The sequence below is a fragment of the Eubalaena glacialis genome, chromosome 5 (assembly GCF_028564815.1).
Source record: "Eubalaena glacialis isolate mEubGla1 chromosome 5, mEubGla1.1.hap2.+ XY, whole genome shotgun sequence".
Taxonomy (NCBI): Eukaryota; Metazoa; Chordata; class Mammalia; order Artiodactyla; family Balaenidae; genus Eubalaena; species Eubalaena glacialis.
Window position 1 is genome coordinate 33,738,960 of NC_083720.1, and position 12,907 is coordinate 33,751,866.

Consider the following 12,907-nt stretch of genomic DNA (forward strand, 5'->3'; position numbering starts at 1 on the left):
AAATAAAGATCATTTAAAGAAAGAATTACTCTGTTATAATCATGTCATGATGGAGATAAACTAGTTACCTTGATGTCATGTGTATCTTTATAGCCAACTATACTTGTTTCCATGGCTGCTGCTACAAATTGCCACAAATTGAGCGGCTTAAAACAACAGAAATTTATTATCTCACAGCTCTGAAGGTCAGAAGTCAGAAATCAAGGTGTTGGTAGTGCCTACTCCCTTTGGAGGTTCCTGGGAAGAATCCTTCCTTGACTCTTCTAGCTTCTGGTGTCAGTATTCCTTTGCTTCCTTTTGGCTTGTGGCCGCACCACTCCAGTATCTGCCTCCGTCTTTACATCTCCTTCTCCTCTGTGTGTCTCTCTCTTATAAGGGCACTTGACATTGGATTTTGTTCCCAACTGGATAGTCCATGATGATCTCCTCATATGCAAAGACCCGTTTCCCAAATAAGGTAGCATTCACAGTTTCCAGTGATTAGGATGTAGACACATTTTGGGGGAGGGGGCACCATTTAGGCTACATCAACTAACATTATTATTCATCAACATAATACTTTTCTGTGACTTGGTAAAAAATAACTGTCCTCCAATTTTTAAACAGTATTCTGGGGTCATTATGGGATTCTATGGGTAAAAGCTTTTTCTCACTCTCTCTTCTAAAAGCATGCTGAAATTAGTCTGATCTTTCTTGCGTCATAGTGTTAAGACCTGTGACTCTAGTTGAAGGTTAGGAAAAATAGACAAAACGGATTCATTCAGGTGATCTGACTTAGGAAAAAGGAGAAATGTAGGTAAACAAAGCTCCCTCGAGTTCTACATTAGGTTTGAGAACAAAGCCCTGGCTATTAAATTGTTATCTTGCCTTGTTCTACCTTCTCTATGGATCATAGGAACCTTAGTTTTGGATTCTTTGATCAAGATATGATTACTGTATCACCTCAACTTCTGATAAATAGAATAGGAAATTTTCATCAGTCATATTTCTTATAATTTGCTTGACACAGACCAACACAGCATTGAACTGAACATTTCAGTTTGATAAATTTTGTTTGCAGCAGACATTTTATTAAACAAATGCATAAAATTCAGGCCCTCTCCTGTTCACTGTTGTGATGGATTGCCTAGAAAATGTGAACTGTTCCACTTAAAGAATGTAAATTAGCCTCAAATAAAAATTCTGAGCAGTAATAGTAATATGTTCATTCTTTGTTCACACAGTAATATGTAAATAAATTTAAGTTTAATTAAAAAAAAAACAACTTAGGAATGAACTAGGGTACAGATTCAACCAAATATGAACCATCATAGGTTCTGTCTTAGAGAAAAGTTATAGCTTTATGTCATCCCAAATGCTGCCAGGGCTTGGCAGGTGGAACTTATTACCCAGTGCATTTGCACCGCCAGTGTCAGTAACTCTGGTGGAAAAAAAAAAAAAAAATGGTTTTGGAGTTTTCTGTGCCAGGATAGTAAAGCTGCTTGGGAGAAGAAAACATTGATGAGGCAGAAATATACCAAGCTCACCTTGGGATCCTCCAATTCTGCTTATCAAGTGGTGATTTGATTCTCACAGAGAAATTAGAAAATCATTCTTCAGATTTAGTTGTGTCATGGAAATAATTAAAGAGCCCAGTTTACAATCTTTGTTAATTTATGGAAATATATATACAGATGTGTTGTAACAAAATGGTATTATATTGTTTATTATAAAGACCCTAGTTTTTTTTGAGGGGGACTTGGACTTTTTGTTTTGTTTTGCTTTTACGATGATCAGCGTTCTGTGTAGGGCCAATAATAGCTCATTGATCTCCGTTTAGCCCCTGTTTGGTGTTATATTTTCCACTTTATAAAACTGCAAACTGAGGCAGGATAAAGTTGGAACACTTTCCAAGCATAGCAAATCAGTGACAGAGTCTCCTGGCTTTATGTCTGAACCTCAAACCACTAGACTATGCTTTCCATATGTATTTTGATCTTATCAAATTAATTTTCTTCTGAGAAAGGAAAGGTATCTAGTATTCAAGTTGGAAAGTTAATTTCCCAATTTATTGTATCCCATTGAGAATTAGTCACATTCCAGACTTAGAGCTTTCAACTGGTTTTTTTGGAGTGAGAATTGAATTATAAAATATGCCCAGTCTCACAACTTATGGACAGATGGACTGTTTGGTGTTTTTTTTTTAGACCTATTACAAAATAATCTTTCGGTAAGCAGTTAATCAATGCAACTTCCTTTTCAAAACATCTGAATCTGAAGCAAATTAATTGTTTTTAATAAATTTATTTTTATTTATTTATTTTTGGCTGCATTGGGTCTTTGTTGCTGTGCACGGGCTTTCTCTAGTTGCGGTGAGCAGGGGCTACTCTTCGCTGCGGTGCTTGGGCTTCTCATTGGGGTGGCTTCTCTTGTTGCAGAGCATAGGCTCTAGGCACGCGGGCTTCATTAGTTGTGGCACATGGCCTCAGTAGTTGTGGCTTGCGGGCTCTAGAGCGCAGGCCCAGTAGTTGTGGCACATGGGCTTAATTGCTCCGTGGCATGTGGGGTCTTCCTGGACCAGGGCTCAAACCCATGTCCCCTGCATTGGCAGGCGGATTCTTAACCACTGTGCCACCAGGGAAGTCCCTGAAGCAAATTAATTTTTAAATTTAGTATGGGTGGGTATCCTTTTAGGCTCAAACATGTGTGCCAGTAGCAAAATGAGTTATTTCCTTTTTCAATTCCAAAATCTTTCTTGTTTTCTTTTTCCTTTAGAAGAAAATTGCTCTGTTAAGTATTGTGATATTTTTTAAAAAGTGTCAAAATTTAGTAAGTGATAAGAGGCAAATTAAGAGCATCAAAGACATTAACTCATCACTGAAAATACCCCTTTCCAAATTCTGAAATTATAAACCAGTGAATCATTAAAAGTTCTACACTAGTTTAGTTCTTTTGCCTTGAAATTATAGGACAGTTTAGGTTAAAGATAACACAGGGTTATACAGTTGTTTTATTATCTGAACATTAATCACTAGTATTTTATTTTTCCTTTCCATTTCTTAAATCACACAGTAGCTAACTATATTTCATCTTTGTTTCCTCTTTTCTTAACATTTTACCTCAGGCTAATACCAAGTCAAGAAAGTTTTAGACCAAAAGGAAAATTTCTGTGGGAATGATCAGGTTTTATAAGGTGAAAGAACATCTTGAACTCATAGAATCCAGAAATGTGTTTCCTCCTTTGGTTTGCTGACTGTATGGGTATTTTGGCTTATGGAATGGCCCTTAAATATCATGGGATTATGGGTCTGAGGAAATAGCATGTGTGGCTTTAGTTACCACCTATCTATGAATGACTTCCAAAGCTATCTCCGCAATCCTGACCTCTCATTCTCTTTCTTGGCCTCTATTTCTTGCAATCTGAATAACATCTCTTCTTGGAAACTTTGCAGATACTGAAAAGAACTGATGGTTTGAGGCTGATAGGAATTTCTCCTCATTTTAATTTATTTTTCAACATTTTTATTGGGGTATAATTAATATACAAGAAAACTGCAAGTATTTAATATATACATTTGGTGAGTTTGGACATAAGCAGGTACCCATGAAACCATCACCACGATCAAGGTACATAATAGACATATCCATCACCTCCAAAAGTTTCCTTGAGTCCTATTTATTTGTGTGTGATCTCACTTAACGTGAGATCTACCCGCTTAACAAATTTTTAAGAGTTCAATACAGTATTGTTAACTGTAGGCACAATGTTGTACAACAGGTCTCTAGAACTTAATGATCTTGCATAACTGAAACTTTACACCAATTGAACAGCTCCCATTTTCTTGTCTCCCTAGCTCCTGGTAACTGCTGTTCTTCTCTGCTTCCATAAGTTTGACTATTTTAGATACCTCATGTAAGTGGAATCATGCAGTATTTGTCCTTCTGTGTCTGGCTTATTTCACTTAGCATAATGTCCTCCAGGTTCATCCATATTGTTGTCTCAAATGGCAGGATTTTCTTTCTTTTTTTAAGACTGAATAATATTCTATTGTATGTATATACCACATTTTCTTTAACCATCTATTGATGGACATTTGGGTTGTATAAGAGAATCTTTATGGTATGTTTTAAATCTGACAGAATTAGTCCCCCTCATTGATTTTTTTCCCAGTGTTTTCTTATATATTTTTGTATATTTATTATTCTTACCATACACACACGAAAAGGGGCACAAGGAAACTTTTGAAGGTGATGGATATGTCTGTTACCTTGATTGTGGTGATGGTTTCATGAGTGTATGCATATGTCCAAACCCATCAAATATGTTAAATATGTGCAGTTTTTTGTATATCAATTATAGCTCAATAAACCTGTTTTTAAAAAATAATAAAAACTCTGAAAGGCATAAAAGTAGACTTGAACAAATAGAAACATACCCTTTTTTTTGGATAGAATAACTCAAATTCATAAAGATGTTAAGCCTCCCCTAATATATGCAGATTTAATGTGAACTCAACTCAGATACCAAATACTAACAAGTATTTTTTTTTTTGAGCTAGAAAAATTGTAGGAATCTATCTTAACAACTTAGTCTAATTCGCAGTTTTAACCAGATATTAACAAGATTATCATATTACCCACCATACAGTGGCTCATTATTCTTTCAGTAAATAAAAGACTAGAAGGAGAGGTGTATTTTCAGCAAACTAGTACTTTCTTTTTTGGATAGCCATTGTGTGAACTTAAGCAATTTATGTTTTCTTGACTTACTGAAGAATTATACACTCTCTTATAAATGAAGTTAACACCATTGATCTAGTCTAATATAGTCTAGTCTAATATACTTTTTTTGAGCTGTTATTTCCTTAGCAGTGATGAACTTAATCTTGTTATCTCCACCCTCTTGCACCATCATGGATGTGGTTGTATACATTTATTGAACACCTATTATGTGATACCCATTTATTGAGCACCTACCTTATAGGTACTATGGTAGGCATAGGGATTCCAAGTTGAATAAGCTTCAAGGTATTCAAGGTACCACTGCCTCAAGGCACAGTGAGAGAGACAAACCTATACAGAAATTATTACCATAGAATTAATAAACCCTGCAACTATGTACTGTCAGAAAATAGAGACGTACAATTCTACCAGGGGTAGAGCCATTTGATGAGAAGCCATTAAGGATCCTGGCCAAAAAAAAAAAAAAAAAAAAAAATATATATATATATATATATACAGAAATGACAATAGATCTAGAATAAAGAGGGATGTCAAAAAAAAAAAAAGGACTGGTTGAGATAACCGGGGTCTCAAGGTCTTAATGAGATTAGAGAGCAGGTCCTGAGGAATGGGGAACAGAGAAGTATAGGAGATTGTAGTTGAAAATCAAGATGTTTTGAGTAAGTAGCAGTTGAGCAATGTCTCATGACAGACTATCTGTATTTCAGGATATTGGCTGGAGTTTGATGAAAATCTGTGGCTATGAACATGGGAAGCTAACTAATCCTTATAGATATTAAACCCATGATCTTGGCCTCAGTATGTTTTAACCAACTAAGCTAAACAGCTGCAGATGATTTACAGATGATTGAATCAGAAGCACACAGTATAAATTTCCTTTGAAATACATCTGGAAAGGGATAAACAAAACATACTTGGTATTGTACTAAATTAATAGATTTGAAATTCATTAAGCCATATTTAATATCCAAATACAGCCAAGTTGAGTCATGCCTAGAAATTATCGACATTTGTTCTTGGTGGTGGTGGTGGTAGTCATGTTTTTTTCTCTTTTAGTTATTAATCGTATTACTTTCCAAGATTTATGATTTTTGTAGGTCTGCTTTGTTCTCACCAATGTAATAAATACATTTTCATGTTTTCTTTTACTCTCAAGACAGAGAAAAAACATGATTATCATCTCCTAACTTAATTATTGAATTATAATTGTATCAAAATTCTATTAAATTCAACTGTATTAAAATTGTCGGTTTATAAATCTGTGTTTTCAACTATGCTGTAGGCTTTTTGATTGTGGAGATCAATTTTTCTTCCATGGAGCCTAAAAATGCAGAGGCCTAAAAACATAGTACCAAGCAGTTAAAAACAAATAAGTATACAAAATTCCGCAAATACTGATTTCTTTTTCCCATTATAGAAAATAGCATTAGCTTTTTCTTCTCCTTTATACCTATATTTTAAAATAAATTTAAAAATTAAATCCCAAGAGCACAAATGGGCAGAAAAGCAAATCTGATTTCCTGTCTAATTTAAACTGAAGAATACTGAGTTCATTAACTGTAATTCATATATAATCTCAAGTAATAGCTAAGAAAAGATGTGTCATGAGCTCAGCTTTATACGTTCATATTTTAAAAAATTTTTTCAATGTAAATGCTCACCAGCTCAATAATAGCATGAATGTGCTTTTTGACATGCAAGTGTTTTCCAATTATGTCTTAAAATCAGCTAACAAAAGCAGGTCGAGAAAGTAGAAGATGCAGTCTTCTGTTTTCAGCTGTTTCAGAACTGGTTTAATGAAAAAGTCACTTTAAAGATTTGGTTTTAATTTCACGAGAAAGACATCTGTATTGAAATAGTGTGCAGCTGAGGTCCTCTAGTGTTGCAGCTGAATATGGCATCAACTTTTAAGATTTTGTGAAGTGTGTGTGTGTGTGTGTGAGAGTGTGTGAGAGAGACAGAGACAGAGACAGAAACAGAAACAGAGACACAGAGAGAAGAACAAGGACAAGAGAGATTACTACCTTAAAGTTGACTCAGCAAATGACCTCAGAAAACTAGGTTCTTATGTTTTATTTGTTAATCAATCTCAAGGAAAGTTTTTCTTTGTTTTTAAGAAGGGAGGGGTTTGCATTCTTTCATGTGCACATAGTTATCAATGTAATTGTAGTTGTTTTAAAGTTTGGAATCTTTTCCTTTACATAGTTGGTTTATTTTTTTGCAGATGTTAATGAAAACTCTGTTAATTCTTAATTGTTCTCATCTCATCTTATTTGCTTAATACTGGCTGTTGTGGCACTTTAATATGGGAGAAACTATTTGATAAAGTAGAATAGTTTATAGATCAGTTTAATAAGAATTCTTTATAAATAGTAACTTTTATTGTTGTTGTTTTTTTATATACTTCATGGGGAATATCAACTTATTGCTTTATTTTAAAATATGGCTGACAACCAGGAAGTACCAGATATATGAGGGAAGAAATAGTTTGAGAGAAAGAGTCAAGGGAGGAAAAAAAAATTAAAAAAACTTACCCCAGAGGAAATGAAGATAACATACTTTTTTTCCCCCTAAATTAAAAGACTTCTAATAACTGTCCTCAGAGAGACTCAAAAGAATAATGTATCCATAGCCAAACAACAGGATGTATTGAAAAGGAACAACTGGAGACCAGAAGAGAGATCTTGGAAATTAAATAATAGGCCATGCTCATAGGAAATAAATCATAAAGTTGATATAGAGAATAAATCCAATATTCATCTGCCCCCTAAGAGTTGCAACTAAAAGATACAGTAGAGGGAGAAAATAATCAAAGATATAACAGATCAACTTTTCCTTGTTAATGTTTTGTGTTAATGGAACATGTGAGTTTTCAGATTAAAATGGCACACCTAATGCTTACAAGCACAAATTCTCAAATGCCCACACACTAGACATATTGGGCTAAATTTTTTATAAGTCTAAGAATAAAGTATAAAAGAATCCTGAAAGCTTCCACAGAGGAATAGCATGGTATCTACAACAAAATTAGAATCAGACTGATATTGGATTTCTCACCATTAATAAAGAACACTCGAAGACAATGGAGAAATTCTAAGTTTAGAGACAGTAAGACATTTTAAGACATGCTATGCTTTAAAATATCTACTCATGCCACCCTTATGAAAAATTTTCTCATGACTATATTCTAGCTAAATACAAAAGAAACACAAAAAGAATCATATGAGGTATAAAAAATGATAGTAGCTGATGATAACCTTCATGAATAGAGTTATAATTATAAAATTATAGTATCCATTAAATTCTGATAACTGAGATATTTTCTCTGGAGAGCTAGGGGTTAAGTGGCTTAGGTTTTTATTTCTTTCTCTGCTTAGTTCCATGGTAAATTTTTACTATACGTAGTACAGCAGTGTACCAAAACACTTCCCATCTGTCTCAGAGTAAAAGCCAAGGCCTAAATGGCCTCACATGATCTAGCCCTCTGACTTGCTACCTCTCTGCCCTCATCTCCTCCCAGCCTCACCCTTTGCTCATTCTGCTGCATACACAGTAGCTTCATTGCATTTTTTGGCGGGTTTTTTTTGTTTGTTTTTCTCTTTTTGAACTGCTGTGCATTCTTCCAGTTAAGACTTGCTTACTGTGCCCTCTGCCTGAATCACACATTTCCCAGGGAGCTGCATGTCTTTTTCATTTCCTTTAGATTTCGGCACAAATGTCACCTCAGTGAAGCCTTCCTTGATCACACTGTATATATAAAATAGCAACCCACAGTCTCTCTTCTCTTCTCTACTTTTTCTCCTTAGCACTTAATCACTATATATCATGTTATATATTTACTTGTTTATTTGTTTAGCCTTCGAGAAAGGAGCAAAGATATCTTTTATCTGTCTTATAAAATTTGATAATGTAAAATAATATAAACAATAAAATAAAAAAGAGACTTCCTTGGTGGCACAGTGGTTAAGAATCCACCTGCCAATGCAGGGGACAAGGGTTCCAGCCCTGGTCCAGGAAGATGCCACATGCCGTGGAGCAACTAAGCCCATACACCACAACTACTGAGCCTGCACTCTAGAGCCCGTGAGCCACAACTACTGAGCCTGCATGCCACAACTACTGAAGCCCACGCGCCTAGAGCCTGTGCTCTGCAACAAGAGAAGGCACCGCAATGAGAAGACTGCGCACCGCAACGAAGAGTAGCCCCCACTCACCACAACTAGAGAAAGCCCGCGCACAGCAACGAAGACCCAACACAGCCAAAAATAAGTAAATAAACTAATTAATTAAAAAAAATCAGGAGTTAGAAAAGGAAAATGGGGAAGTATGTTAATTATATCATCTTGCATAGTGAAGAGTTAATTATAATTATGTAAAAGTCTAACCACCAGAAGAGTTGAAAACACAAACTGCTAAAGATGGTTACTTCTGGAAAGTCAGACTAGGATGAGGAGAGAGAGAGATTTTAACTTTTCATCTCTTGTTCTTTCTTATGGTTTTAATTTAGAGGAGGGAGTCATAGTGCAATTATTCTTTTTTAAAATTGTATTCGGCCTACTTTTTATGTCAGGTTTATTGTGATTAATTTACATACCTTAAAATTTACCCTTTTTAGTGTGCAGTTAAATCAGTTTGACCAACTCAGTCCTATAACCATCATCAAAATTAAAAATAGAACAATTCCATCATGTAAAATTTTCTCATACTCCTTTGTATCAACCCATTCCCTCCACCCAAGCCCATGACAATCAGTGATCTTTTAACTTAACACTTTTTGTTTAATGTGGGTTCCTTGTAACCTGAATATAATCAAGTCTGAATTGGTGAGTTTGGAGCAGTTACATTTAATGTAATGGTTGATATATCTGAATTAAAATCTGTTAATTGTTTTCTAATTGTTCCATTTGTTCTTTGTTCTTTTGTCCTTTTATTTGCCCTGCTTTTAGGTTGACTTTTTTTTTATAATTTCATTGTATCTCTATTATTAGCTTGTTATTTATACCTTTAAAAAAATTAATTTCGTTGTTACCCTCATATTTATTTAGTTTTTTAAAGTCTGATTTAAAGTGTAAAAAAAAAAAAGGGAAGAAAAGAGATCTATACCCAAATGTTAATATTAGTGGTTTGGGGATTGGGTTTGAATTATTCTCCCCTACTTTTCTGTATATTCTTCCTAACTTCCTATATGAATGATGTTTTATTTAAAAAAAAAAAAAAAAAAAAAAGGAGAGAGAGAGGGAGAGGAAGAGAGAGCAAGACAAAGAAACTGGGCATCCCTGTGGAAGTTGGCTTAAGAGAGAATAGGATAAGAAAGAAATGTTTAATAAATTACTGGAGGTTGCTTTGTGGATTGATCTGGAAAGTAAGCTCATGTCTATCTGCTATAAAATATAGCTATTTTTCAGGGACATAGGTGTTTTGTCTTGAGCAGGATAGGCGGTTTTCATTGACTTAGTTCTGCCATATATCTGAAAGTGTCCTGATAATTTGGCAAAGCCCAACCTGCTGAAGGTCAAGGTCATTTGTATACCACCAATATTAAACTACCTTCGTGGAAGACTAATACTTCAGTTGGAGTAGCCTTTAGAAAACTGTACGTTCTTTGTCAGATCAATTCTGTTGTAAGTGGAAAATCAAAAATATGTCGAAGTAGATAGTTTAGAAAATGTGTAGAGTTTATTTTCTCTGAATAGAGGAGGTACAATAAAAATGTAGCTCTTTGGGGAATTCCCTGGTGGTCCAGTGGTTAGGACTCTGCACTTTCACTGCTGAGTGTCTGGGTTCAGTCCCTGGTCGGGGAACTAAAATCTCACAAGGCACGTGGCCAAAAAAAAAAAAAAAAAAAAAAAAAGTATATATATATATATATATATATATATATATCTTTGAATTTTATCACTGAACCTCATTTTATTTCTTAAAACAGGTTCTATATCTGCTTTGTAATTGACCTATTGATCTGTGACTCTTTTGTTTTCTTTGTAGATATTCAAAGGTTTTGTGCATAGCGTTTGAGATACTTCAGGGCTTGCAGTATATGAACAAACATGGTATAGTACACCGGGCACTGTCTCCTCATAATATCCTTTTGGATCGAAAGGTAATCATCAAATAGTATATTAAATATTTGCTTTTTATTTCATGTTGGAAGCTACTGAAATCAGGCCCACTCAGTTAATCAGAGGGACTGTAGAATTAGAATATGTCTTAAGAGTATTCATAATGAAAAGATTATACGAATGTAATATACTTGTGGTTGTTTAAAAAAAAAGTATCTCTAAATTATATGAATCCGTGTGTCTTTCACATGCATTATTCTTTTTTCCCCAGACCCATTTTCTAACTTCATGTTTTGTTTTTCCTTCCATTCATTTTCTAAAAGATACTCATTGTGGCTTCCCAATCCACTCCTTCTCTGAATTTGCTTTCACCTTAAGAAAGATTCTCTGACTATTTACATAGAATATTTTTCTCATAGCACAACTGAATTGTGTTTTCTCCACTGTATTCTTCTTTCCTACTTCCTTTTTTCACTTTATTCCTCATTTATTTTCTTTGTTTACCAGCTGTTCATACCTAGCTTCTTTTTTTAATTGGAGTGCTGATTCTCTACTTGGAAATCTTATGGGGGATTTCTAAGAAGCTAGTCAACCTCTAAGAGAATTATGGGTAGCAAGGTGGTATTTTTTCAGGAATAATTATAATTTCATTCTTTTTCATAAGCATATAAAATAGTTTTGAGGCAACTTTTTCTGGGGTATTATTTTTTTTTTTAGAAGAAAGACTTTCTTTTTATTTATTTATTTATTTATTTTTGGCTGTGTTGGGTCTTCGTTTCTGCGCGAGGGCTTTCTCTAGTTGCGGCAAGCGGGGGCCACTCTTCATCGCGGTGAGCTCGGGCCTCTCACTATCGCGGCCTTTCCTGTTGCGGAGCACAGCCTCCAGACGCGCAGGCTCAGCAATTGTGGCTCACGGGCCCAGTTGCTCCGCGGCATGTGGGATCCTCCCAGACCAGGGCTCGAACCCGTGTCCCCTGCATCGGCAGGCAAACTCTCAACCACTGCGCCACCAGGGAAGCCCTCTGGGATATTATTTTTTGTATTAGTAGGATTATTCTTTTTCTCTGACTTTCTTCCAGACTTTCAGTATATACCCTATGATATTAAAAATAAAGATAAAATGGTGCTCATTAATTTCATACTTACGGTAGTAGAGTATCTAACTGTCTGAATTGTTTTAAAATGTAAATGTTTTGTAATTCTGGGAAATAGAGTTCTTGAGAAAAAGAAAACAACTTTGAAATTGACTGTTGTTTTTAAGTCTTAAACATCTAAAGGGGGGAAAAACTTAAGGGACTTATAAAATTTGTTTTGCCTTTTAAGAATCTTGCTTTTGTGATAATTATGCTTATTCTCAAACAGTATAAAAAATTGTTGGGAATCAAGCAGATTCACTAATATCTTGATTTGTGAACTGACCTTTTCAAGTTAAAAACGTCCATGTCAAGTTTAAATTATAACATTGTGAATGGACTTGCAACTCCCTGAAAAAATTTTCTTCTGTGAAAATTACCACAATATATTCTAACTGAGGATTCAAGACAACTAAGAACATTTTTGCTATTTAGAGAAGCCCAGAAAATATAAGCAGCAAAAATTTTTAAATGTTATTTGTCATTTTGATATATATATATAAAAAATATGTGTGTGTGTATATATGTGTTTGTAATGAATATAAAGCAGACTTCAAACACTGACAAATAGTTTTTAATAAAATTATGGCAAATTAAAATATATTTTCTTAATGTATCTGACTATATGATAGTGTCCTTACTTATAAAATATATAATCATAATTTTCCCTGTCAGTGATATTAAAATATTTTATAATGATTTTTTTTTCTTCCTTAATATTGTAGGGACATGTTAAATTGGCTAAATTTGGACTTTATCACATGACAGCATATGGTGATGATGTTGATTTCCCAATTGGGTAAGAATTTTTTTTTCTGAGTTCCGTCTTAAACTTTCTAATCTTTAATGAAGTGTGTATTTTGTTAATTTATTATTTTTGACATAAAACTACCTTTTTAAAATTAAAAATATCTTAATTTTGCATATACTTCTAAGAGTAGACAATGAGTTTTTCCCAGCATACAAAAGGTCCCTGAGGTTGATCTTTCATTC

The 12,907-nt window shown here is 34.3% G+C and overlaps 1 protein-coding gene across 2 annotated transcripts in view; it reads left to right on the forward strand.

Moving 5' to 3' along the window:
* TBCK (TBC1 domain containing kinase) overlaps nt 1-12,907 on the forward strand; it is a 236,208-nt gene that overhangs the window by 34,025 nt on the left and 189,276 nt on the right. For both annotated transcript variants that reach the window (XM_061191187.1, XM_061191186.1), the window contains exons 4-5: nt 10,708-10,822; nt 12,640-12,713. In XM_061191187.1, the coding sequence (XP_061047170.1) occupies nt 10,708-10,822; nt 12,640-12,713 (189 nt within the window). The remainder of the gene's footprint in view (nt 1-10,707; nt 10,823-12,639; nt 12,714-12,907) is intronic.